This window comes from Erpetoichthys calabaricus, chromosome 2 (assembly GCF_900747795.2).
Source record: "Erpetoichthys calabaricus chromosome 2, fErpCal1.3, whole genome shotgun sequence".
Lineage (NCBI taxonomy): Eukaryota > Metazoa > Chordata > Cladistia > Polypteriformes > Polypteridae > Erpetoichthys > Erpetoichthys calabaricus.
In genome coordinates, this window is record NC_041395.2 from 347529015 (window position 1) to 347552967 (window position 23953).

Here is a 23953-nt window from a genome sequence, read left to right on the forward strand (position 1 = left end):
CGCCTCTTTCTAAGTACTGACAATATTGATTCTGATGACGAAAATGAGCATCTTAATTTCCCCTTACAATATTTAAACATTATTAACCCTGCCAGATTACCACAACACAATCTTAACCTTAAAGTCGGGACAATAGTCATGCTATTAAGAACAAATGTTGTGTATAAAGAGATATTCGATTAAATATTTGTAATCTATCATGTTATGACTTCTGTAGTTCCTATGTACGTCATCGACACCTTTACACTCAAATATATCTCATACATATACCTGCAGCAACTCAAGGACATTATGTCATAACATAACATAACGATTAAACTTCTATTTTACGTTACATATATTACTAAATAGAAATACAGATATATGTATTTAATTACATCCATGTGATTTCCATTCATTCCTTTGTGATTCGTTAGAGAATCGGGGGTTTACTGGTTGTGTGATATCATCTACTGTTCAGTTCTGCTGTGTACTTGTAATATTTCTATTGTGCTATTATATTGTATTGAGGATGACTTGTGTTCTGTCTGTTGTGTTGTATTGACCCCCTTTTTCTTTTTGACACCCACTGCACGCCCAATCTACCTGGAAAGGGGTCTCTCTTTGAACTGCCTTTCCCAAGGTGTCTTCCATTTTTTTTATCCTAGGGCAGTGGTTCTCAATCTGTGGGGCGGGCCCCCCCCCCCAGGGGGGTGCAAAGTAACAAAAAGGGGGGCACGGAGATGTGAAAAAAAGAAAACAAGAATCGAAAATATGAAAAATCCATCTATTGAAACCAAAACAAATTAACTTAAACTACATTCTGATACTAGAACAATAAATATGGAGTTAGATAAATGTCGATAAAAGTTAAGTAGGTATAATAAAATATGCATCTATGATATATCATTAATTAAAAAAGAACAAATTGGTATTAGTGGGCTCCTTTCAAAAAATGTTAGGGGGGCGCAATTAAAACTGTTATGAAAACTCGGGTCGCAAATACTAAAAGGTTGAGAGACGCTGTCCTAGGGGGAGCTTTTTCTTGTCTTCTTAGAGAGTCAAGGCTGGGGGGCTATCAAGAGGCAGGGCCTGTTAAAGCCCATTGCAGCACTCCTTGTGTGATTTTGGGCTATACAAATGTAAATTGTACTGTATTGATGCCTTAACCTCTCGCCTCAAATGGCAGGTGTACAGTTCAAAGACAAATTCCTAGTTTTAAAAGTTGAACACATAAAAAAAATCCATAAGAGACTGAGGATTTAGGGTGGAATGAAAGTGTCCAGGATTGACCCATCTTGTGAGATCCTCTAGGAGTTTCTATTCATTTGCCATCAGATTGTTAAATGAACAACAGTGTAATATTTTTTATGTTGTTGTTGTGTTAGATTATTTCTACTATTGCTGTGTTATATTTTCTGGTATTGTGTTACTATTAGCTTTTCCTTTAGACACGGTCTGGGATCTATATTAAAAAAATATATATATTCATTCCATCATATGCTCCAGTATGATTTTGCATGTGACAAATAAAAAACCATGACACGTTGAGAACAGTAATTTGGGAGGATGTGGTATGTTTTTGCTTTTGCAGGTCATGTTATGAATCCTTTATTTCGCTTTTCCCAGTTTGTCAATGTTAGCTAAACTTTGCACCCCAAGGAGGGTACAGAGATCGGGCGGGCCACCTGTCTATTTTACATGATGCCGTTGAGGGCACGTACTTTCATATGGTACCTTTGGAGCAACCAGGTTTACCATATAGCGTTGAAGGGCTCCTCAATTAATTGTACAGTATATTAATCACGACTACCTCGATATACTAACCGAGTAAAGTGATGATTACCGCAAATGTTATTTAGTACTCCCGTTCTCTTGTAGATTGATCATTCTCGGTTACAAATTGTTCTTCACTGTGTAATCAAGCACTGAAATATTCACAAAAGCGTGAGTGCAACTGGTGAATCGGAGGCACTCGCATCATAAGGCTAATTTCATAAATACATTTTTTTTTGAGTCTGATCCCAAACATCTGTTAACACGTGTGACTGAGTGCATTTCATGTCTGTTTGCAGCAATTTCCAGGAAATTTCGCAAGTATATTGTTAAACCTAGATTACTTGACACTTTTTGGGCATTTAAGTTCCAAAATAAGGAGAATCCCACATAATTTGGAAATTCTTTGTTTTCAAAAGTGTACCATGCAAACTGTTCAATCACTACACATAGTGCTGTGCTGTCTGACCAAAATACTATATCATGGTATTTTTCAAAATTATGCCAATTTCCCAGTATTCGACTGTATTTTTTTTTCCCATGGGTGAGTGGATGTTAATCACATTTTCCGCTGCAATTACTGCAGTAGACTGACGGAGTGGTGGCTCTGAGGCTAGGGATATGCACTGGCAATCGGAAGGTTGCCGGTTTGAATCCCGTAAATGCCAAAAGGGACTCTGCTCTGTTGGGCCCTTCAGCAAGGCCCTTAACCTGCAATTGCTGAGCGCTTTGAGTAGTGAGAAAAGCGCTATATAAATGCAAATAATTATTATTAATAATTATTAATTATTAAGGATGACCTATTCCACCGTCATGAGAATTGTACATCTCTCTATTATAAAAAAAAAAAAAATCTTAGCAGGGAGGCAAGGGAGACGAGACGTGATCTTCTCGGAAGACAATTTGGTGTCCCGCGAGACAAAAGGACAGCTGCTGTACAGGCTTTTAAATGATCGACGCACAGTGAGACAAGCAGAACATGCAGCCATACAACAGCTGATCCGACCGCATCTCTTTAGAGTCCGTGCAGCATCCCCCTTTCACAACGCGAGCAATGTTATACGTCCCGCGAGAAAGGGATTTAACTACGTCCGGGGCAGGAGATAAAGGACAAATAATGTTTTTACAAAAGTTTTAAAGTAAAAGTGAAAATAATGCATATTTAACAATTCCCATGAAAATAACAATCTCTTTAAATTGTTTATCCAGTAAACGAAACCCGTGGGTGGGCAAGCGAAGTGAGCAGGGGGCAGAGCCCCCTAGTTGTACAAAAAAACATTTTAATGTGCACAGAAGTATTAATACAGGTTTGCATAGCCCCCTAAAGTGATAGTTTTCAAGGGGATGGCACTAATGAAGAGAAGGAATCGCATTGCATGACAGTTGCAGTTAAAATACAGAACCTTTTTATTGAACAAATTTTGCAAACAACTTAAACTAAAATTTTGACAACATATTTTCAACCATCCAAAGAGGCATTTAGACTTAGTCAAATATCCAGAGGTGCTTGTCACCGAATATGTCTTAGAAAAGGAATAAATAGTAAATATTTTTTGTAAACCAACTGCACTTTCTGTTAATGTTAACAATCTCTGTCCACTGACACGTCAGCTATATGGATTGTAATGGCGTTGCTTATCTCGATCCACCGCTTGCTATTTTTGTCGTGGTAGTACCTCTAGCAAACACGTCTACAAGTGACGTCTGACTCGAGTGTCCTCTCGCTTTTTCAGTTTTCCCTGAGGATGTGGAGGCTGCCAGTCTTAGTTCCATACATTCATGGTACTCCAAAGCATGTTTGCGGCTAAGGTGGTACAGCAAATTGCTGGTGATGACAACATTAGCTCAACAGCATTTGCAGTAAATAGTTGTTTGGTCCACATCCAACCTTTGTAAAACCAAAGTATCTCCAGACAACAGACACGGCTCCTTTTTTTGGCTAAAGTTCTTCTGTGTCATCATGTTCAACTTTATTGTCTGCTACAGCTTCAGTTTCAGAATGTTCTCTGTCCATTTTCTCTGCTCACTACCTCCACTATCGTTTGTACTCCGTTGCATGCGTGTTTAGTGGTGTAGCAGTGAAAAAGGTCCCCCCTTAAACAGTTTCCCGTTGCGCCACATTCCGAATGTTGTTTAGGCTATTTAAATCGGTGTTGTGGTATAAGAAAAATCCATATCATAACAAAAATAAAAAAACGGTTTTCGGTATGAACTGGTATGCATCCCAGCACTAACTACACACAAACATTTTTATAGCTCTTTTAAAATGCAATCAGTATGAAGGGTGCATAAAAGTTAAGCAGGCAGTACCAAATCCGTGTAACCTTAGGTCAGTGACACAGATAACTGTTACCTGCTTATGCTCATGAGAATTGTGTCCATATAGAGGAAGCTATAAGGCAAAATCGGATAACAGTAATCCTAGCGTTTTACTTATCAAAAGACATGGCTGTATGCACCACAAAGGTTTTTAAAAGTGATCGACACTCTGGGTGAGAGAAGTCATCTCCTCCTACAGTTATTGTTCCACAGTTACATTGCCTTTACCTTTTCCAAATATTAGATAGAAATCCACCCTCACTATCTCAAACACAAATGGGCTCAGAACAGAACTCTGGTCAAGACATTGATTTATCCCTGAACATTAATCTGATGTCCTGACCACCTTAATGTTTTCTCATATACTAGGGGGCTCCGCCTCCTGCTCGCTTCGCTCGCCAACCCCTGGTGTTGGGTAATTATAAATAGCGTGATGTATGTATGAGATATAGCATAGTGTGAAGTTGTAGATGACGCACATAGGAAGCAAAGAATAAATTTCAAGGCACAGTGTAAAGATTTATCGGAAAATTTCTTTGTACACAACATTAGTAGTAAAGATGGTGTCTTGTTCTTGAATGAGTTTCCCTTGGCATGGATCATTTATAACCTTAACTTTAACGTCAGATGAACGTCGAACTCGTGAGAAGGCCACATAAAGTTGTCCATGTCCAAAAACGGGGTCAGAGAGGTAGATGCCAACCTTGTTCACGGTTTGTCCTTGTGATTTGTTGATGGTCATGGCAAATTCAGGTTTAATGGGGAACTGTCGCCATTTAAGTGTAAAAGGTAATTCTAGGTCAGAACTTGTAAGGTCAATTGTAGGAATCAGAACAGTATTGTTAGCATGTGATCCTGTAAGAAGTTTTGCTTCAATAACATTGTGTGTCATGGTGTTGACGACTAAACGTGTACCATTGCATAAACCTTGTTTAGTGTTAAGGTTTCTTAATAGCATGATTATTGTTCCGATTGTCAGGTTAAGATTGTGTTGTGGTAATCCGGCTGGGTTAATAGTGTTCAAATATTGTAAGGGGAAATTAAGATGGCCATTGTCGTCATCAGAGTCAACTTTGTCAGAGCTTAGAAAGAGCCGTGCCTCTACAGGAAGTAATGCAATGACTTGGTTATTTATGTGATCAACATTAATATTTTTTGGACATAATATAGTCCGTTGTGTTAAAAGGGGTATTTGGTCTAATGAGATTGCTGTTCCAAATATCTCCGTAACTAAGTCGTCACAGATAAAGGCTTGAGGAATTGAAATAATATCTGGGTGAAGTCCATCTGTATTGGTGAGTGTCCCATCTCCCAGTTGTAATAAACAATTGTTATATTCTGGATCGGGACATTGCATGTTTTGTACCAACTGTATCTTTTGAAAGCAATGCCAATTGTCCGCGTAACATTTTTTCTTCCGCGGTTTTATAAGCGCGTTGTAGGCGCCGACGTTTATTGTTTTTTTTTGATGAGGGTTTGTGGTCTCGTTACTCGAGCCGTCTCGTTCTGTACCCGTGATCGTGAATTCATGACTTGTTTGTTCTTTATCGTTAGTAATATGGATAAGTAATAAGGAGGATCACACTCACTGTTAATATGCGGACTGTTCGTTTCTTCGTATTATTACCAATCAGGTGTCGCGCCTGTATATGTATTGTAGTCCGGTCTCTTGTTGTTTATGTATGACGTCGTCCGCGTATTTTAAGGTGGACTGAACAATAGCTGAGCACTGTCTAAAATCTCCTCCTAATAAAAGTACCTTTCCTCCAAAGGGAATATTATTATTCATCAACGTTTGTAGAAGTTTATCAATGGTGTTGAGTAAGTGACTGGATGCCATTATACATTCATCTATAATTAACAGTTTTGCAAGACGGATGTCACGTGCATTGTTACTGTTCATTTTCATAGTGGATACCGATGTTTCCGTGATTGGGACCGGTATTTTGAATAAGGAGTGACATGTACGACCATTTATTAACAAATTAGCTGCCACTCCGGTTGTAGCCGATGCGATAATTAACTGTTGTTTTGCAGTAAAGAAATGTATAAGTGTCTCATAAAGGTATGTTTTTCCGCTTCCTCCAGGGCCGTCACTTTGGGGTATGTGTCTGACTCCTCGTTTTTGTGTGATATGGGCGCGTTGCCTGATTTCATATTTCTGTTAGTGGAGGGGTGCTTTGTGTCTCATGTCTTATTTATGTTAGTGTGTGAAATCCGTAGTCTGTCCCGTTTCGTGTGCCATGAGCTTTGTGTGGCGCTTGCGTGTGACTCCTTGTTTTTGTGTGCTAGGGGCGCGTTGCCTCATTATCCATATTCTGAATCCTCCTTTTTGTGTACGTCCCGTTTCGTCTGCTATGTCTGTAGTCTGTCCCGTTTCGTGTGCAGTGGGCTTTGTGTGGTGCTCGCGTCTGACTCCTTTTTTTTGTGTGCTAGGGGCGTGTTGCCTCATTTTTTATTTCTGTTAGTGGAGGGGGGCTTTGTGTGTCGTGGGTCTGAATCCTCTTTTTTGTGTGTGTCCCATTTCGTGTGCTATGGGCTTCGTGTGGCGCTTTGTGCCATGGGTTTGTGTGGCGCCTGTGTTTGACTCCTTTTTTTTGTGTGCTATGGGCGCGGAGCCTCATTTCTTATTTTCCGTTGCTTGGAGGGGGGCTTTGTGTGGCGCCTGCGCACTACGTCTTTTGCGTCCACGGCCCATGTCCCTGCGTCCATCCGGTTTACCATTCTCGTTTAGTAATATGGATTGATGTAAAATACAATAATACAATATAACATATTTTTTTCTTCAGTGTTATAAACAATTCTCTGTTAAAATGCAAGTATAGATTATTCTAATTAAGTGTAAGTAGGTGTGGACGAAAGTCGAGACAACAGCAGGCAGACACCAATAAAAAAGTAAAAAAGCAATTTCTTTATTCTTGATGAGAGGAGGCTTGCAGCCCCTGTTAGCTAGTTCCACTGACAGTTAAATCAGATAGCCTGTCCAAGGATGGGAGTTAGCTCAGTTTTATAGTAGTTTGTGTACTAAACAAAAAGAGGAAGTATGGCAGTTCAGTTTGAGGTCAAGCAGAGTCTGCAAGTAGCTTAAGATGACACATCAGATCAGTACTGGAGAAGTACACAGTAGTCTTTAGATAAGAGGAACTGTTGGCGTATCCATAGTCCTAGGCTTCCTAACCAGCTTAGGTTATGCAATTCAGCCAGGGCTAATTTTGGAAAACATGTACTTTCCTATTCTTCTGCACCATCAGGTTTACAACACTTCAACGTCTATGTGGCAGTTACAATTTAAGAATCTTATTATAGCTTACATTTCACACATAATGATCATCACACATAATAATTGGTTATACAATATCAACAGCTACCTTAAAAGTTAGTTTAGTACATTTGTCATATAGGAATACACTCTTACAGCTTAGTGTCTGTATTAGATTACATTTGTTCAGTTAGCCTAATACCTCCTTATTTATTAATACATAAGTGACATGTTTTGTTATAGTTCTATTAGCACCATACTTTATTATTTGGAAAGACTGAAGCACATTAATTCTAAATATGTCTTCCTCATAGGTCACTTACAGCACTGCTGGCTTGTCTTGTGCTGTACATCCAGTACTCTTCATCATTAGGTGTTCACACGTTGAGCTAGTGCTGTTGTGGAACGCTGTCTGGTTTTTCTGGTGAACAACCATTTTCTCTGATTTTCATGTGAAATACTCCTACACAGAGGAAAACTTTGCCCCATTTTTGGAGGACCATCTTCCGCTGAATGTGGTGTAGCTGCTGCCATGTTAGTTTATTTGAAAACCGCAAAGAGAGTCGTAGCTTGTTGGCATGCAATGTGGGAGAGGAGCATAGACAACTAGTCGATTTAAGAGAATACAATTCAATCGGTCGATTACATCAATTAATCATGACAGCCCCACTATAGGGTTATGAGTTCCCATTCTGTCAAATGAAAAGGGAATAATAAATTCCATAATTCAATGTCAGTGTATGGTGATGGAAAGCAAACTATAGAGAAGACTTCTTTAGTAAATATTTAAACTTAAAAAATATATATATATTAATTTTATTGTAATCATTCCATACAAATGGATCAATTTTTACCAAAAAAGGATAGAAAACAAATCAACCCCCACCCCTGCCAACGGAGCAAAACTTAAAGCTTATAAAAATACATAAATTGATAAGTTTAATAGGCGGCTAAAGGTAAATGGAGAAGAAAAAGAAATGGGAAGAGAGTCTACTTCCTCAGTGCTTTAAGAGCTTATTCTAAAATATTATTGATTAGGTCCTGACAGGTTTTGAAAAAGTTCTGCACAGATCCTCTGACTGAGAATTAGATTTTTTCTAATTTCAAATAATATAAAACATCAGTTACCCACTGACTTAAAAGAGGAGAATTAGGATTCTTCCAGTTTAGCAAAATAAGTCTGCGTGCCAAAAAGGTAGTGAATGCAATCACAGTTTGTTTGTCCTTCTCCACTTTAAGCCCATCTGGAAGAACACCAAACACAGCTGTTAAGGGGTTAGGAGGGATTGGGACACCAAGGCTCTCTGAAAGGCACTTAAAGATTTTGGTCCAAAATGATGTTAGTTTCGTGCAGGCCCATCTGTGTTTGCAGGTTGGATCTTGCCCTGGAAACATTTTGGACAGTTTTAAGCGAGACAGATGAGCTCGATATATAATTTTTAGTTGAATAATTCTATGCTTTGAGCATATAGAACTCAAGTGAATTCTCTGCTTTGCTACCTTCCACTCCTTTTCTGATATATTGATTAAGAGATCTTCTTCCCAATGTCCTCTTGGATCTTTGAAAGGTAGGGACTCTAATAAGATTTTATATAATGCGGAAATGGTGTTTAATTCCTTGAAATTGAGCAGTATTTTTTTCCAGCATTGTGGAGGGTGCGAGGTGGGGGAAATCGGGCAATTTCTGTTTAACAAAATTTCTAATTTGAAGATAGTGAAAGAAATGTGTAGCTGGGAGGTTGAATTTTGAATGTAATTGTTCAAAAGATGTAAATATGTTGTCTATATAAAGATCTCTGAGCATTTTAATCCCAAAACTTTTCCAGGTATTAAAAACTGGATATACTTGCGAAGGTTGAAAGAGGTGGTTCTCTTGCAGTGGTGCCACTGATAAAAGATTTTCCATCTTAAAATGCTTTCTAATTTGGTTCCATATTCTGAGTGAGTAAAGCACAATTAGGTTATTAGTATATTTGTGATAACTTGCATTTATTGGAGAGCAGAGCAAGGAGTATAAAGAAGTACTACAGGATTTACTTCCATTGTGGACCAAGCCTGTGTATGTTCATTTATTTGTGTCCAGGTTTTTATGGCTTGTATGTTTGCTGCCCAGTAATAAAACTGAAAATTAGGTAAAGCCATGCCACCTTCTGCCTGAGGTCTTTGTAGGGTCGCTCTTCGGATACGTGGGTGTTTTGAGTTCCAAATGAATGAGGTTATTGTTGAATCTAGCTGTTTAAAAAACGATTTATTAATATATATTGGAATGTTTTGAAATAAAAAGAGAAGTTTAGGAAGGATATTCATCTTAACAATGTTAATTCTTCCGGCTAGAGTGAGATGAAGGGTTGACCATCTATGTAAGTCTTGCTTAATTTTTTCCATAGAGACGGCAAAATTTTGTTGATAAAGAGCTTTATGTTTACTTGTGATATTTACCCCTAGGTATTTAAACTGATCTGCTATGGTAAAAGGTAGGGTGTCTAATCTAATATTATATGCTTGTGAATTCACTGGAAAGAGTATACTTTTATTCAGATTAATTCTAAAACCAGATATCTTTTGAAATTCTGTTAGTGCTGTTAAAACAGCAGGGACAGTGTTTTCTGTGTCTGATATATATAAGACCATATCATCTACATATAGAGAAATTTTCTGTTCCAGTCCTTCTCTGACAATCCCCTTTATCTGATAAGAATTTCGGTAGTGAACCGCCAGTGGTTCTATAGCGATTGCAAACAACAGTGGCGACAAGGGACATCCTTGTCTGGTACCACGTTCTAGCTTAAAGTAGTCTGAGCAAATGTTATTAATACAAACTGAAGCTTCTGGACTGGTATACAGTAGTTTGATCCAAGCACAAATATTCGGGCCAAACCCAAATTTCTCCAATGCAGTGAAAAGGTAGTTCCATTCAATCATATCAAATGCTTTTTCTGCGTCTAATGATAGTAATATCTCTGGGGTGTTTGATTTTGCTGGTGAATATATAACATTAAACAAGCGTCGGAGATTGGAAGATAGGTGTCGGCCTTTAATAAATCCAGTTTGATCCTGTGATATTACCGAGGGCAGCACTTTCTCCATCCTTCTAGCTAGGATTTTTGAGAGTATCTTAACATCATTATTCAGGACTGAAATTGGTCTGTATGATGCACATTGTAACAAGTCCTTATTTTGTTTAGGGAAGACAGTGATTAATGCTTGGCGAAAAGTTTGAGGTAGAATTTGATTGTCTTTAGCTTCTGTAAACTTAATATTCTGAACTGTGAATTTAAAATATATATTGTAGATGCCTGAGAGGATGAGTGGGTGTCCCACCCAGGATGGTGGGAATTTCTTACCTGGCCGGGATGCCGTAACAGAAAGATGGCCGGGATACCTTATGAATCGAATCCTGACTGGGATGTCCAAAGATGTCTGGAACCAGCAGGGGAGCGATTCATTCCCTGCCATTCTAGGTGGCTGTGTCCCTCATGTGTGGTCTCAGTCTGGATACCCGCAGGGCTGGAGTCTGGCAGTGCAGCCCTGTACGGTTCCCTGGGAGACGGTAGAGGGTGTTGCCGGGACAGGATCTCCCTGGCTTTCTTGTAGCTTGGAAGTTCTTCCAACTGGCCACGTAACGTCACCAGAAGTACTCATGGGTTTGCTTTAAAAGTAGCCCGCTTCCATAGCTCTTGGGAGTCAGAGTTGGGAGGAAGTGAGCAACACTCAACTGGAGTGGTTTCTTGTGTTTGTAATTGTATCTGTGGCTTGTTGAGAAGGGACGTCTGTGAAAAAGAAGTAGCTTGGTGAGTGGACACCTGCTTTAAGTAAGTGGCAAGAGATGTTGAGTGAAACTCAGGTCTGCAGACAACCATTTGGTCTTCTTTTGCCCAGCTAGTATGCGTCTTTGCTTGAGGCAGCTCTTCACGTGTGGGTAAGCCGTACACATGGGGCGCCATAAAGCAGCTACACCAAAGTTTCATTTTGCTTTCACTAAAGTCTCATTTTACTCAAAACAGCTGTCCACATGTTACACAGAAGTCTCAATTTGTTTAAGACATCTGTCCACATGCAGATAAAGCTGTACACTTGGAGTGCTATAAAGCAGATATTCCTATTATCGAGAATGCTAAACCGGATGGACGCAGGGACATCCGGCCATGGGCCGTAGCCGCAAAAAGACGTACTGCGCAGGCGCAAGAAATGAGGGGCCGTGAGAGGCAGACAAGACCACAGAAAAAAGGAGTGAGCAAAGAAAAAAGAAGACAAAGAAATGAGACGCCGCAAGCACAGAAAAAAGGAAAAGGCAAAGAAAAAAGTAGTCAAAGGCAGGCGCCGCACGAAACCCATTGCACACGAAACTAGCACACAAAAAAAAAGAAGACGCTCGCGCACAACAGCAAGGCTCCCCCCCCCCCCCCTACAGGCACCGGACGGGACACACACCAAGAGGGGGATTCAACAAGCCCCTGGAACACAAAACGAAAGAAGACGCTCGCGCAACAACAATCCTCACCCCCCCCCCCCCCCCCCCCATCAATAAGAAGTGACACCCAAAGCCACATATCTAAAGGAAACGTCCATATTAAACATACGTCATCTCAACACCTTCACACTAGGCAGCATAGGTGGATCTCCTTAAAATAAAGCACTATTAACCGTTCAACTGGAGAAAAGGCTCCATATTAACAGTGAGTGCGATCCTCCTTATTACTTATCCATATTTCGCACGCTGAGGAACAAACAAGTCATGAATACACGGTCACGGGTACAAAACGATTCGGATCGGATAACGGGATCAAACACACGAACACGAATGAAACAAAAAAATACACGGCGGCGCATACAACGCGCTTCGGAAACTCTGTGATAAAAAATGTCTCGGATCAAAAAACGCAAAGCTCAAGTAACCCCGTTACAGAGACGTGCCCAAATGGACAGACACATTCAACGTAGACGCATACAGCACGCGTCTCAAAGTGCTGCATCGAAACAAGCACGATTTCAAAAGAAAGAGCTCGCGTCTCAGAGATACAAAAAAGAGAGCGAAGAGAATGAACGCAGACGAGTACAACGCGCATATGACCGGCCAGAAAACAAGCAAGCAAGACTCCAAAAGCAGAAAGCTCAACTGACCGTTATTCAAGCAACAGTTCTTTCAGATTCACATGCTAACAATACTGTTCTCATTCCTAGAATTGACCTTACGAGTTCTGACCTAGAATTACCTTTTACATTGAAACACCGACAGTTCCCCATTAAACCTGCATTTGCCATGACCATCAACAAATCACAAGGACAAACCATGGACAAGGTTGGCATCTACCTCTCTGAACCCGTTTTTGGACATGGACAACTTTATGTTGCCTTCTCACGTGTTCGACGTTCATCTGACGTTAAAGTTAAAGTTAAAAATGATCCATGCCAAGGAAGACTCATTCAAAGACAAGACACCATCTTTACTACTAATGTTGTATACAAAGAAATATTCCAATAAAACATTACTCTATGCCAAACACTGTATTTTTTATTTCTATAGGCATCATCCAAACCTGCACACTATTCTATATCTAATTCATACATCTCACTCTTTGTCATGCCCCAATGCCAGGGGTTGGCGAGCGAAGCGAGCAGGGGGCGGAGCCCCCTAGTTTATAAATATACCATAGTTAAGTATAACTCCCTAGTGTAGGTGAACCCAAATAATGATTAGAGGAATTACTATGATAATGCATCAGAATTTCGTATTTTAAAATATGAAGAAAAAATAGAATACTGTATTGTTACTGTACTAATACTGATCCAGGTATCATAGAAAGATTGTATTGTGGAATGAGTGGGAATTCTCGTCCCTGCAAAGCACTCTTAGTAACTGTTAGTGTTTTAGGGATCTGTGATATTCGGACTTATGAAACATGCAGGTCAGAAAACCTTGTAAAATGGGCCTTGTCCAAAGCTAACACACATTTTGTAAAGGTATTAATTTATTGATCACTGTTTATTTTTTCATCTTTTTTTCCACAACAGACCTTAAACTGGAGGTGAAAGATCTTGATGCATTGGCAAAGACAGACATCACTCTGAAATGTTTAATAAAGAATATGCCAACCAATGTGAAACTGGAAAATGTGGGTGTTGTGTGGACAAAGCAAGGAGCAGATGGTGCTACACCAGTTTACACTTTTCAGACTGGAAAAACAGAAGCTAAACGTGATGGAGCCTACATGAACGAGACTGAACTTTTGAATGGAGATGCTTCACTCCATCTCCCGAATGTACAGTTTGAGGATGAAGGTTCCTATACGTGTATTGTGTATGTCACGCCATCCAAAGGTGAAAAACAATTTCAGCTTTTTGTATCTGGTAAGTGCTGCCCTACTTAGTGATCCTTAATTTGTGTAAGATAGCAAAAATTTAATTTTATTAGTAGTATGGCTTAGAAAAGATATATCTAGAATTCAACTCAAGTCTGATAAGCTAGCAGGAAGCATGTTTCTAACTATGGCAAATCTGCCCTTGTAGATTCTGTAAAATGCAACAGACAAATCCCAGACACACACAGTTTCTCATTTGTAGTTAGCATCACAAGTATCACTGTGGAACTTAGAGTTAATAAGGCAGTCCTTCAGTAAAATCTGGGTCCATGTTCTGAACTGTATACCTGTGATGCTGCGCATGTAAGGAAAGCCATTTTTACCATTTCATCTCTCATTCCAGTTCCTGTTTTATTTGTGCCAGTCTCCATTTCTAGGGTCTACAATTACATTTTCACTGGTCAAAATATATAAAAACCATTGTGGTTTGGCTTTACTCATGCCAAAATGTAGTGCTCGGGTGTTGTACTGTGTTAGCCATTATGAATGTAGTGAGAAATCAAGCCAAATGACACCTTTTATTGGCTAACTAAAAAGATTACAATATGCCAGCTTTTGAGGCAACTCAGGCCCCTTCTTCAGGCGAGATGTAGTGATTACACTTTGTCTCAGATGGTATTCGTTAATTGTTGAAAATGGAGCTGAAGCTGTCAGATTATTGGAAATGGAGCTGAAGCTGTCAGATTATTGGTGATTACAACTACATGTTGCCTGAAGAAGGGGCCTGAGTTCCCTCGAAAGCTTGCATATTGTAATCTTTTTAGTTAGCCAATAAAAGGTGTCATTTTACTTGACTTCTCACTCATGCCAAAATAAAATGCAGTCCAACATGTAAAGCACAACAAAATGCAATTTTCAGTACATGTGTGTTGTGTATTTAATTATTAGCCTGATTTTTTTTTTAGTTATAGTTAAAAGAAATTGACTAAATCGTTAATTGCTTTTCAATAACTCAAGTATTGGAACACACAGAATTTTTCAGTCTTGATTTTGGCAAAACTCAATGGTGTCAAAGAACACCAATCAACATTAAGCGGTGGATCAAGGGGACGCTCCAGTCATGCCTATGTGTCGTCAATCAATGTCAAAATATGCATGGTCTAAAATAAATATTATCTCTTACTCAGTACGGCATCATTTGCAAAGTGACAAGTTCTTGATATGGTGGAACATCTGATTCCACTGATATATGGGCCAATGGTGAAGCTGCTGCTGGCTTCATTTGCTGCTGGTGTAGTCTTGTTACCAAATTGCATCTAATATTGAACATTTGAGAGATTTTGATGCTCAGTGAATAAATGGAGAAAGTGCAGATAAAGAAGAAGGAAAAAAAGAGATAACAATGTATTATCTGGCTATCACAATGGGTTATAATAAATGCAGAAAATGTTTGCCTGTATTCACTATTTAGAAATTTAAAATGAATATCTTGCCCACCTCATATATTTAGCCACAAACACTCTCTTGCTTTTGTTGTTAACACCCCTTGCCCCACCTCTTGATGCTGATTGGATGTTTGATTTCATTTAGTTTTGGCACAGTTTACTGTGTGGCCATAGAAAGAAGTGTAACGTATTCTGCAGTCCACAGAGCAAGTAAAATGTTGCTTTTAGTAAAAAAAAACATTCCGTGAACGATCTAGAATTTATATATAAAATTGTAAGGGTTGTCTGTCTATTATGCAAAAACTTATGCACCCCTGGCCTTTGAAGCTTGACCTTGGTCTCATTTGATAGGTTATGCCGTAACACAAGCAACACGACCCATAATTTCGTTGTCCGGCTCATGGTAGCCGTAAAATTTGGCTTTGATTCCTTTGCACGGCCTTTGATCCCCTGACTTTAAGTGAATGGCCGTGTGCAAACAGAATGGAAGGTTGGGCATAGGGTGTTCATGTGGCATTCCTGAAACGTTGAGAGATAAGTCACAGTGGCACCTTGGCAAACAACTCCCAGCAGAAAACTAACTGATAAACACGGGTACAGCTCCCCTCACAGATGGGCTGAAAGCAGGAGTTGTTTCACTGACTACAAGCTATAAACGATGCAACATCAAGACCCTGCCACACATACCAAAGCAAAACAACAGTCTGCAATTTCAAACGAACTGCACAAATAAACGTTTGAGAACACATACACAATATCAACAGCTCCTTATCTTTTACATCCATGTGAGCATCTATTGATACATAACATCTTCAAATGAGTTTAGATCAAAAAAAAAAATCAAGCACTGCACACACATCCCTGTGCCTTCAATATTTTATTATATACCTTTTATTATATACTTACTGTAGCTATTCAGATGAAAATCATATGTAAGCAGTTTCGTAGACATCTCTCCTCATTTCCTTTCAAAACTACAAGATTTCAGTAATGCACTAAGCCCTTAACCCAACCATAGACTGAGGAATTGGGTTGCGGGCTCTGGACTGTACTGACATGCCAGCAGTTCTAGTGAAACTGAGTTTACATGAAAATGTACAATTTTGATTTGTAAAGGCAAACCCTAAACTTAAGGTTTTTCTCGACCAGTCATATTCATACAATTGATCCACATGTATTAAATATTTATAACCCTTCCCCATATATTTGTTTGTTTATATCCATTTGAAAAGCCATGTGTAGCTATCTGAACGTGGAAGCGATTTCAGCAGGCTGTATCAGTTAGAAGTGTGCTTTCTGAAAACCTAAACATGGCAAAGCTAAAGACACAAAATATTTTTTTCCATTTTTGAAGGTCTGCTCTTAACAAGTGGCGTCATCTGGACCAACCATTTTGACTTTGTTACGTACTATACCTATAAAGGTACCAGTATGCAAAATTTGAGCCTGCTAGGTGGTTTAATTCTTGAGATATGGTCTTGTGAAACTGATGAAATAATAAAGCCATGTCAAATTTGACACCCCTCTCCCCTCAGAAAATTGTCTGCATCAGGGAAAGTACTTATCTTACATCAAAATAATTTTACAAAGTGTCTTCTGGATAATATGGGTACACCTGGGATGTTTTTCAGAATTTTCTTGAGACAGAAGTGCGTAGGAATTCTGGAAATCATTGATTTGATTATTTTTATTTGAGGACAGTAGGTCTGTGTGTTCCATTAATCTATATATATATAAAATTCTTTTCGCGTTTGAAACAGAAATTACATATGACCACATGATATGGAAATTACGTATGAAACGGAAATTACGTATGACCACACGATATGGAAATTACCTATGACCATAGAGCATATTATAATACAGGAACTAATCACTTCGTTTGTGGATGCCATTTTTATATCGCCTTTACGAATTGTTATTATTTGTGTGCGCCCCGTGTCGCCCTCTCCCACCCCTCCTGTCTAGACTACAGCGCTGAGCCATCTGCCGCCAGGCGCATTCTGACAGAGAAGTTTTATTTATTCGTCCACGTGACTGTCGCTGAAACTGCCACATTGTAACTTTTTTTTAGTTGGCAGTACTTGATAGTAGAAGAGATGAGGAAAACAGCTTTGCATCTTTCTACTTTTTAACTGCGCCGAGCTGTAAACAATGTGAAGACGAGACCGCGTTCAGCTGCAAGGGGTCGTAGAACAAAGTGGACACCAGGAGGCGCGGAATGTCGGGCTGCTCCGCCGAGTCGAGAGCTTTGCAGTTTCGGGCAGCGTCCTCTCTTCTTGCACTGTTTGTGACACTTCAAGTCCCCCGTCCGCTCCTGGGAGAGTGGAAATCTTTGCGAATGAATGTAATCGGCGCCATCGATGCAGGACTCTGTTTGTAAATTGCTCGGCACTTCTACTTACTGTCATTTAGGGTAAGCTCGGGTCACTAAAACTCCACAACATTCAAGGTTGCTTTTGTGATTAATTATTTTAACAAGTAAATCACAGGCATGTAGTGCATGGTTGTCAGGCAAAAATTTGGACGATCACACAGAAAATGTCATTTCTATACCACAGCGGTCATGTAGCGCCTTTCACAAGGGATCTACTACTTACCTGTTGTGTTATAGTGCCTTTAAAATGTAGTTTACCCGAAACCACTCCAGTAGAAGTAAATGTATCTTTACTTCTTAAATGTTAATGTTTTACTGTTTAATAACTTATAGACTACATTTTATTTTTTTCCCTTGCACTCAGTGAGCGAAGCCACTGGGTAATCAACTAGTACATGAAATAAAATACAATACACTTCGCTATTCCATTTCAAATAGACCATATATTGTATTTCATATTGAAAAGCAATTAATCATTTGATTTCTTTTTAACTTTGACTCAATATTTCTGTCAAAATTTAATGCAAAGCACAAATAATTGCATTTTGTTGTTGTATGCTAATTGGATTACATTTAATGTCAGCATAGTGTGGTGCCCGGCGGGCGTCCATGCCCGGCCGGGACGCCTAGGGGGAGTGGAGGAGGGCTTGTGCCTCCTCCAGGACACGAGGGGGCGTCCTCCCTGGTGGCCCGGCCGGGACGCCTAGGGGGAGTGGAGGAGGGCTTGTGCCTCCTCCAGGACACGAGGGGGCATCCTCCCTGGTGGCTTTGGGGACCGCGGGTACGGAGCTTGGAAGCTCAGCCCTGTAGGGGCCCATGGTCACCGCCAGGGGGCGCCCCAATGCCTTGGGACTGTTGGCCCTCAGTACTTCCGCCACACCGGGAAGTGCTGGGGGGAAGAAACTTGAAAGCACCCGGTGGACTTCCGGTAACACCTTGGGAACTTCCGCCACACAGGGGTGTGGCCACGGAGGCCCTAATGATGCACCTGGAGCCCATCCGGGGCATATAAAAGGGGCCGCCTCCCTCCAGTCAAGGCGAGAGTCGGGAGGAAGAAGACGTAGCGTGTTGGAGAGGAGTGGAGGCGGACCGAGAAGAGAAAAGGCATTGTGTTGTGGCCAGGACTTTAAAAGGGGTGATTGGTGCTTTGTGCACTGGGTTTGTGCAATTAAACTGTAAATAGAATGTATAATAAACGTGTGTTGGGTGACATGTACGTGTCTGCCTGTCTGTGTCCGAGCCAGTCTTCACAATAGATAGTCCTCCATCCTTTATTTAGGGTCTTTCAGGTTTTCTGTTTCCCTATGCTTGCTTGCTTTCTCTTTTGCTTTTTCCTTCTTTCGCTCTTTCATTATCTTTTGTTTTTACTTTTTTTCCATTTTTTCATCCAGTGGAGGCTTCATACCCCAAGTGTCACGATTCTGACCCTTTTTTAACTTTAAGAACAGCAGCATGCTTTACTTTTTCTCTAGAAGACAACTTGCCCACAGAAAGAGCACAGATTCTCTGTGGCTTCAGTTACAGAATACATTGTGCTGGGATGCATTACTGTTTCTGTCTCAGAATAATTAGTGTCATTGCATACTAAAATGAATAATAGAACTGCACCATTATACAATAAATCTGATGGGTAGAAAGAGTTACCACTATGTGACAATTACAGATAGATTACATAAATGCATTCCTATGTACAGTTAAAAAAATCAATAGAATGTAAAACTGTAAATTTCTTGCAAAGTTTATTTACAATATATGCACATTTTTTTTATTTTTAAGCTAAACACCTTAATTTACATGTGATGGATTTTAATGTTTGATTGAATGTTTCTTTTTTGTAAATTCTGCAATAAAAAAAATGTTATTTTTATGTTTTTAAAGAACGCCCCAATGTTGCTATCGAACCAAAGGAAGTAGAAGTATTGCTTGGTAATGAGCGATCCATTGAATGCACAGCAAATAACTTTTACCCTAGCAAGATTAATATTAAATGGTTAAAGATGAAAGAAGGTAGGAGTGACCTTATTACTGATAATATCTGCACTGGAAGTCCTACTAAGAATGGACAAGGGGCCTTTGATATCCTCAGCCGCATCATAGTAATGCCAGAGCTTGAAGATAATAGCTATGTATACAGATGTCAAGTGGAGCACAGGACATTTGAACCCACCTACTTTGTGGAATCATCATTGAGAGTCAAAGGTTGGTTACTTTCATTACTTATTTACAGTTATCTGAATTTCCAAGAGTTTTCCCAGAATTTTATTTAAATTTTCAGTTTGCCTGGATTTCACTTTATGGTATTTGGAAACTACCTACTATATAATAGGTTTGTGCTTAATTAAAAGTAAAAAAAATAGTGTTTCAATATTATCTTAAAGTACTGAGTACATATTCTGAACAGTTTTATCAGATAATCTATTTTGATTTGAAAACATATTAATCTGTAAGAATTTTAGCTGGGAAATAGTAGTAGGGTGTTGTATTGTGTTAGCCTTTAATGATGCTAGGGCTGGGCGATATGGACAAAAAAATCATATCTTGATATATTTTGGCTGAATGGTGATATGCGAAATATATCTAGATATTTTTATGAAGAGAGTAAAATTTTAAGTTGTTGACCAAAGCCATACACGATATCTCACAAATTTGTTTATTTATCAAAATAAAGGTTGAAATACATAAGAAATCGTTCTATTATCATAATCCTGTGATGAGACGATTCTTGTTGTAAGACAAGACAAGACTTTTTGGAAGATTTTTTCAAGTCCCGCCCTCCTCTAAATCATTTTTAACCATGCACACGGTAATCTCCCCTCTCATTCATGTGAATGCTTTTGACAAATGCACTTTCTGCTCTGTCAGCTCTTATAAATTTTAACGTTTTCTTCACTTTAAGTTCCCAATTAAAGAAGACGTATTATGTCTAAATCCTATTGAAGAATTTCATCACGAAGGGTTATCAACAGATAAAATGAGTACACGGGTAATCCTAGCAGTAAAATATGATGAAGTGAAGCGAATTAATGCCAAAAATTTCGATCGGTTGCATGGCAAATTGGTTAAATGCGCATCAATAGACTATGCTGAAACAGTTGGTGGTGATCGTGCAGAAGATGAAAACATCAACTTACAATATTCCGTAGAATGTCACAACTGTTAACACCATACGGTCTTCCACCGCCCTAATTACTGTAGAAAGAAGAATGTATCCAAGAAAAGTAATGTAGTACATCTTCCACGGATAACATTAATAATAAAAATAATACATTTTATTTATATAGCGCCTTTCCCATGCTCAAGGCACTTACAGAATATAAGAAAGAACGGCAGGGTATACACTATATAGCATTGTACAAACCAGATAAATAAATAAAGAAGATTGCGACAGCGAATTCAGAGAAAAAAAAAAAAAGCCTAACAGACAACATAACTGATGGTCTCGCACACACACACAGGTTACATGAGCATCTTGACAGAGAGGTAAACTGAGAGAAGGGTAATAAAGTCAAGTAGAGATAAAAGCCATCCTGAACAGATGAGTTTAGAGTTGTTTTTTAAAAGAATTCATGGAGTCAGCTGACCTGATTAATTTCGGTAGGTCATTCCAGAGTTTGGGCGCTATACAGCTGAAGGCCCTGCTGTCACCCATGTAGTGTAGATTAGTGTGGGGCACAACAAGATTGCCAGAATCAGAGGACCTTTAGTGGGCGGACAGGCACATAGTGATGGAGTAGGTCACTGATGTAGTTTGGCGCAAGGTTATGGAAGGCTTTATAGGTTATTAGTAGGATTTTATATTCGATTCTGTAAGACACAGGGAGCCAGTGAAGACGGAGCAGGATGGGTGTGATGTTCTTGCTGCTGCTGGTTTGAGTAAGGACTCTTGCAGCCGAGTTTTGAATAAGCTGGAGCTGTGATATAAGATTAGAAGGGGCACCTGCCAGTAGGGAATTGCAATAATTGATGCGGGATGTGATAAAAGCATGGACAAGTTTCTCAGCATTAGAGGAGAGGAAGGAGCGAACACGGGATATGTTACGGAGGTGAAAGTAAGAAAATTTCTTAATGTGATTTATGTGGGCGGAATAAGAGAGGGAGGAATCAAAAATGACACCAAGATTCTTTACAGTAGAGGCAGGTCTGATGAGATCACCACCAAGATGGACTGGGAAAAAGACAACAAAGGAGATCTTGATACGCCATTTGTATTAACACATTAATAGTTTCCCGTTAGAATAGCTTTTGAAAAGACAACAAACCTCAGAACCAAACATTTGAAAAAGTAGTTTTATTTAATAGAGGGAAAGAAATGAAATTCAATCACGTGCAGTTATACGTTGTGTTGTCACGATGAAAGTCCAAACATGGAGTCAAAATTCAATGCTATATTGATGAAAATTTAATTCAAAAATTTTTTTACTTAAGTTTTACAGTAAAAGTGTAAGTTTAAAATGTATTTGCGTGTTAATTTCAAAGCCAAACAGAACAAAATCATATTATCAACTAATAACTCTAATGCAACATGAAACATAATTTACTTTCAAATTATTACGTTTTACTCTTTTTTTTTAATATGGTTGATTACTCGCTGTAATGTAAAATAGTTCTATTATGCATATGTAACAATTCCCATGAAAATAAAAATCTGTTTAAACTGTACAACCACATCCCCATACGCGAGCGGCAGAACTGCAAAGACACTACCGCGTAGTGCAGGCACGGATGTTGGCGAGCGAAGGAAGCAGGGGGCTAAGCCCCCTAGTTAATATATATATTTTTAACTTTTGGCCCACAGTACCTAAAAGAACTACTTCATCTGCTTTCAGGTTAAGAACATAGTGTAAATGTAAATAAAAGGTTTAAATGTAAGCAAAAAATGTCAGGCCTAAAGGTTCTGAAAATGAATTTGAAATTATATGAAAATTCAGCCTACATTACAGTTAAAATAATAATAAATATAAAATTAATAATATTATAATAACAATATAAATACATAAACAGATGAGTTAACAAAGTGTACTGTACATTAAACACACATTTAAATTTGTTACAGTTTTAAATTGCATGTCTTTTTTATAAATAAATTTGTAAAACACGTTTCATTTTTGGAAAAAAAAAAGTCTAGCCTAAGAACATTTCACATTTTACGCTGTCGCTAATTTAAACTTCACTTTGTGAAATAATGTTTTTAACTGACATGACTCACTGTAAAGGAAAGCAGTTTAAAACTCACTTTTACTGCTTAATTCTGGCCTTAAGGCGAGGTGTGGGTAAATTTAAGCTTGCAATGTCTTCTGAGTTGGTTTCGGTGTTTCGGGTGGCGAATGTTTTGTATCTGCAGTAGTAGAACTGAGTTTTTAACAGCCCTTTCGTAATGAACTTTGTGCCATTGTTTTAAGTGATGAAAAAGATTGGTAGTGCTCCCACTTTTTGATGCTACCTGCTCTCGGCATTCTCTACATACTGTATTATGCAATACTGCTGCTCATCTGAGCTGTGAAATCCAAACCACCTGCAAACAATTGATCTACTGTTCTTCTTTTTACACACTAAGTCGTCTTCAGTTGTGTGTCATACCTCTCCATGTTGCGAGACAGTTATTTGCATGCACGAAAAAGTGATTAGAGGTGGGGCTGCTAGCTGACCACAGTAGTGAAGCCTGGAGCAGGCAGTGAGGACCAAGTTAAACCAAAGCTTTATTTAACCTCACTATATCCGATACTGCCTCTATCCATATCCCACTCTATTTATATCCTGGTATATTTTTAAATTTTGATATATTGCCCAGTCCTAATGGATGCAGTGAGAAGTCCAGCAAAATGACACCTTTTATTAAGTAACTAAAAAGATCACAATATGCAAGTTTTTTCAAGGCAACTCAGGCAAGATGTAATCATTTTACATATTACCTGAAGAAGGGGCCTGAGCTTGAAAATCTTTATAGTTAGCCAAGAAAACCTAGAAATAGAACTTAAAGTATTTGAGGTTGGGGCCCTGCAGCAATTATCAGTCCAGAAGCAGTGAATGATTCCAGCTCTGTGTCTTTATAAAAATGTTTCAAAATGCCTCTGTCCTGGAAAAGAGTCCGTCAATAAAAACATACTACCAAAGGCATAGAAACACAATCTCATACTTCTGATAGCTGTTGTTTATCACCTTGGCTGTCAAATTCACTCTTAGCTCGTCATATTTTTTTCATTGCCCCCCCCCCCCCCCCATTTTTCATTATTTCTGCTGTGTCATGTTTTTATATTTTCTGTGCTTGAGAGCAAAGAGAACAAAAGTAAATAAGAATTCCCACACAACAGTTACATACAAGTAATTAAAGTTGAACACTGAATTCAGATCTGACAATGTGAAGTAACGCTGACTGCCAACTGCTGTGACTCACTGACCATGGCTATGAAAGTGACAAGTGTCCTAATTGGTACATTTTTCTTTTTTCTTCTTACCCTCAGCAAATTCAAAATCAGCTACTTTGAAGATACAGTATAACTAA

General features: G+C 39.0%; 2 protein-coding genes across 2 annotated transcripts in view; both read left to right on the forward strand.

Annotated features, from left to right (window-relative positions):
- Window positions 1-23953, forward strand: part of LOC114647400 (uncharacterized) — a 723921-nt gene that overhangs the window by 601501 nt on the left and 98467 nt on the right. The window lies entirely within an intron of this gene.
- LOC114647399 (uncharacterized) overlaps window positions 1-23953 on the forward strand; it is a 56249-nt gene that overhangs the window by 3516 nt on the left and 28780 nt on the right. The window contains exons 2-3 of the mRNA XM_028796115.2: window positions 13346-13681; window positions 19333-19653. Of these exons, the coding sequence (XP_028651948.2) occupies window positions 13346-13681; window positions 19333-19653 (657 nt within the window). The remainder of the gene's footprint in view (window positions 1-13345; window positions 13682-19332; window positions 19654-23953) is intronic.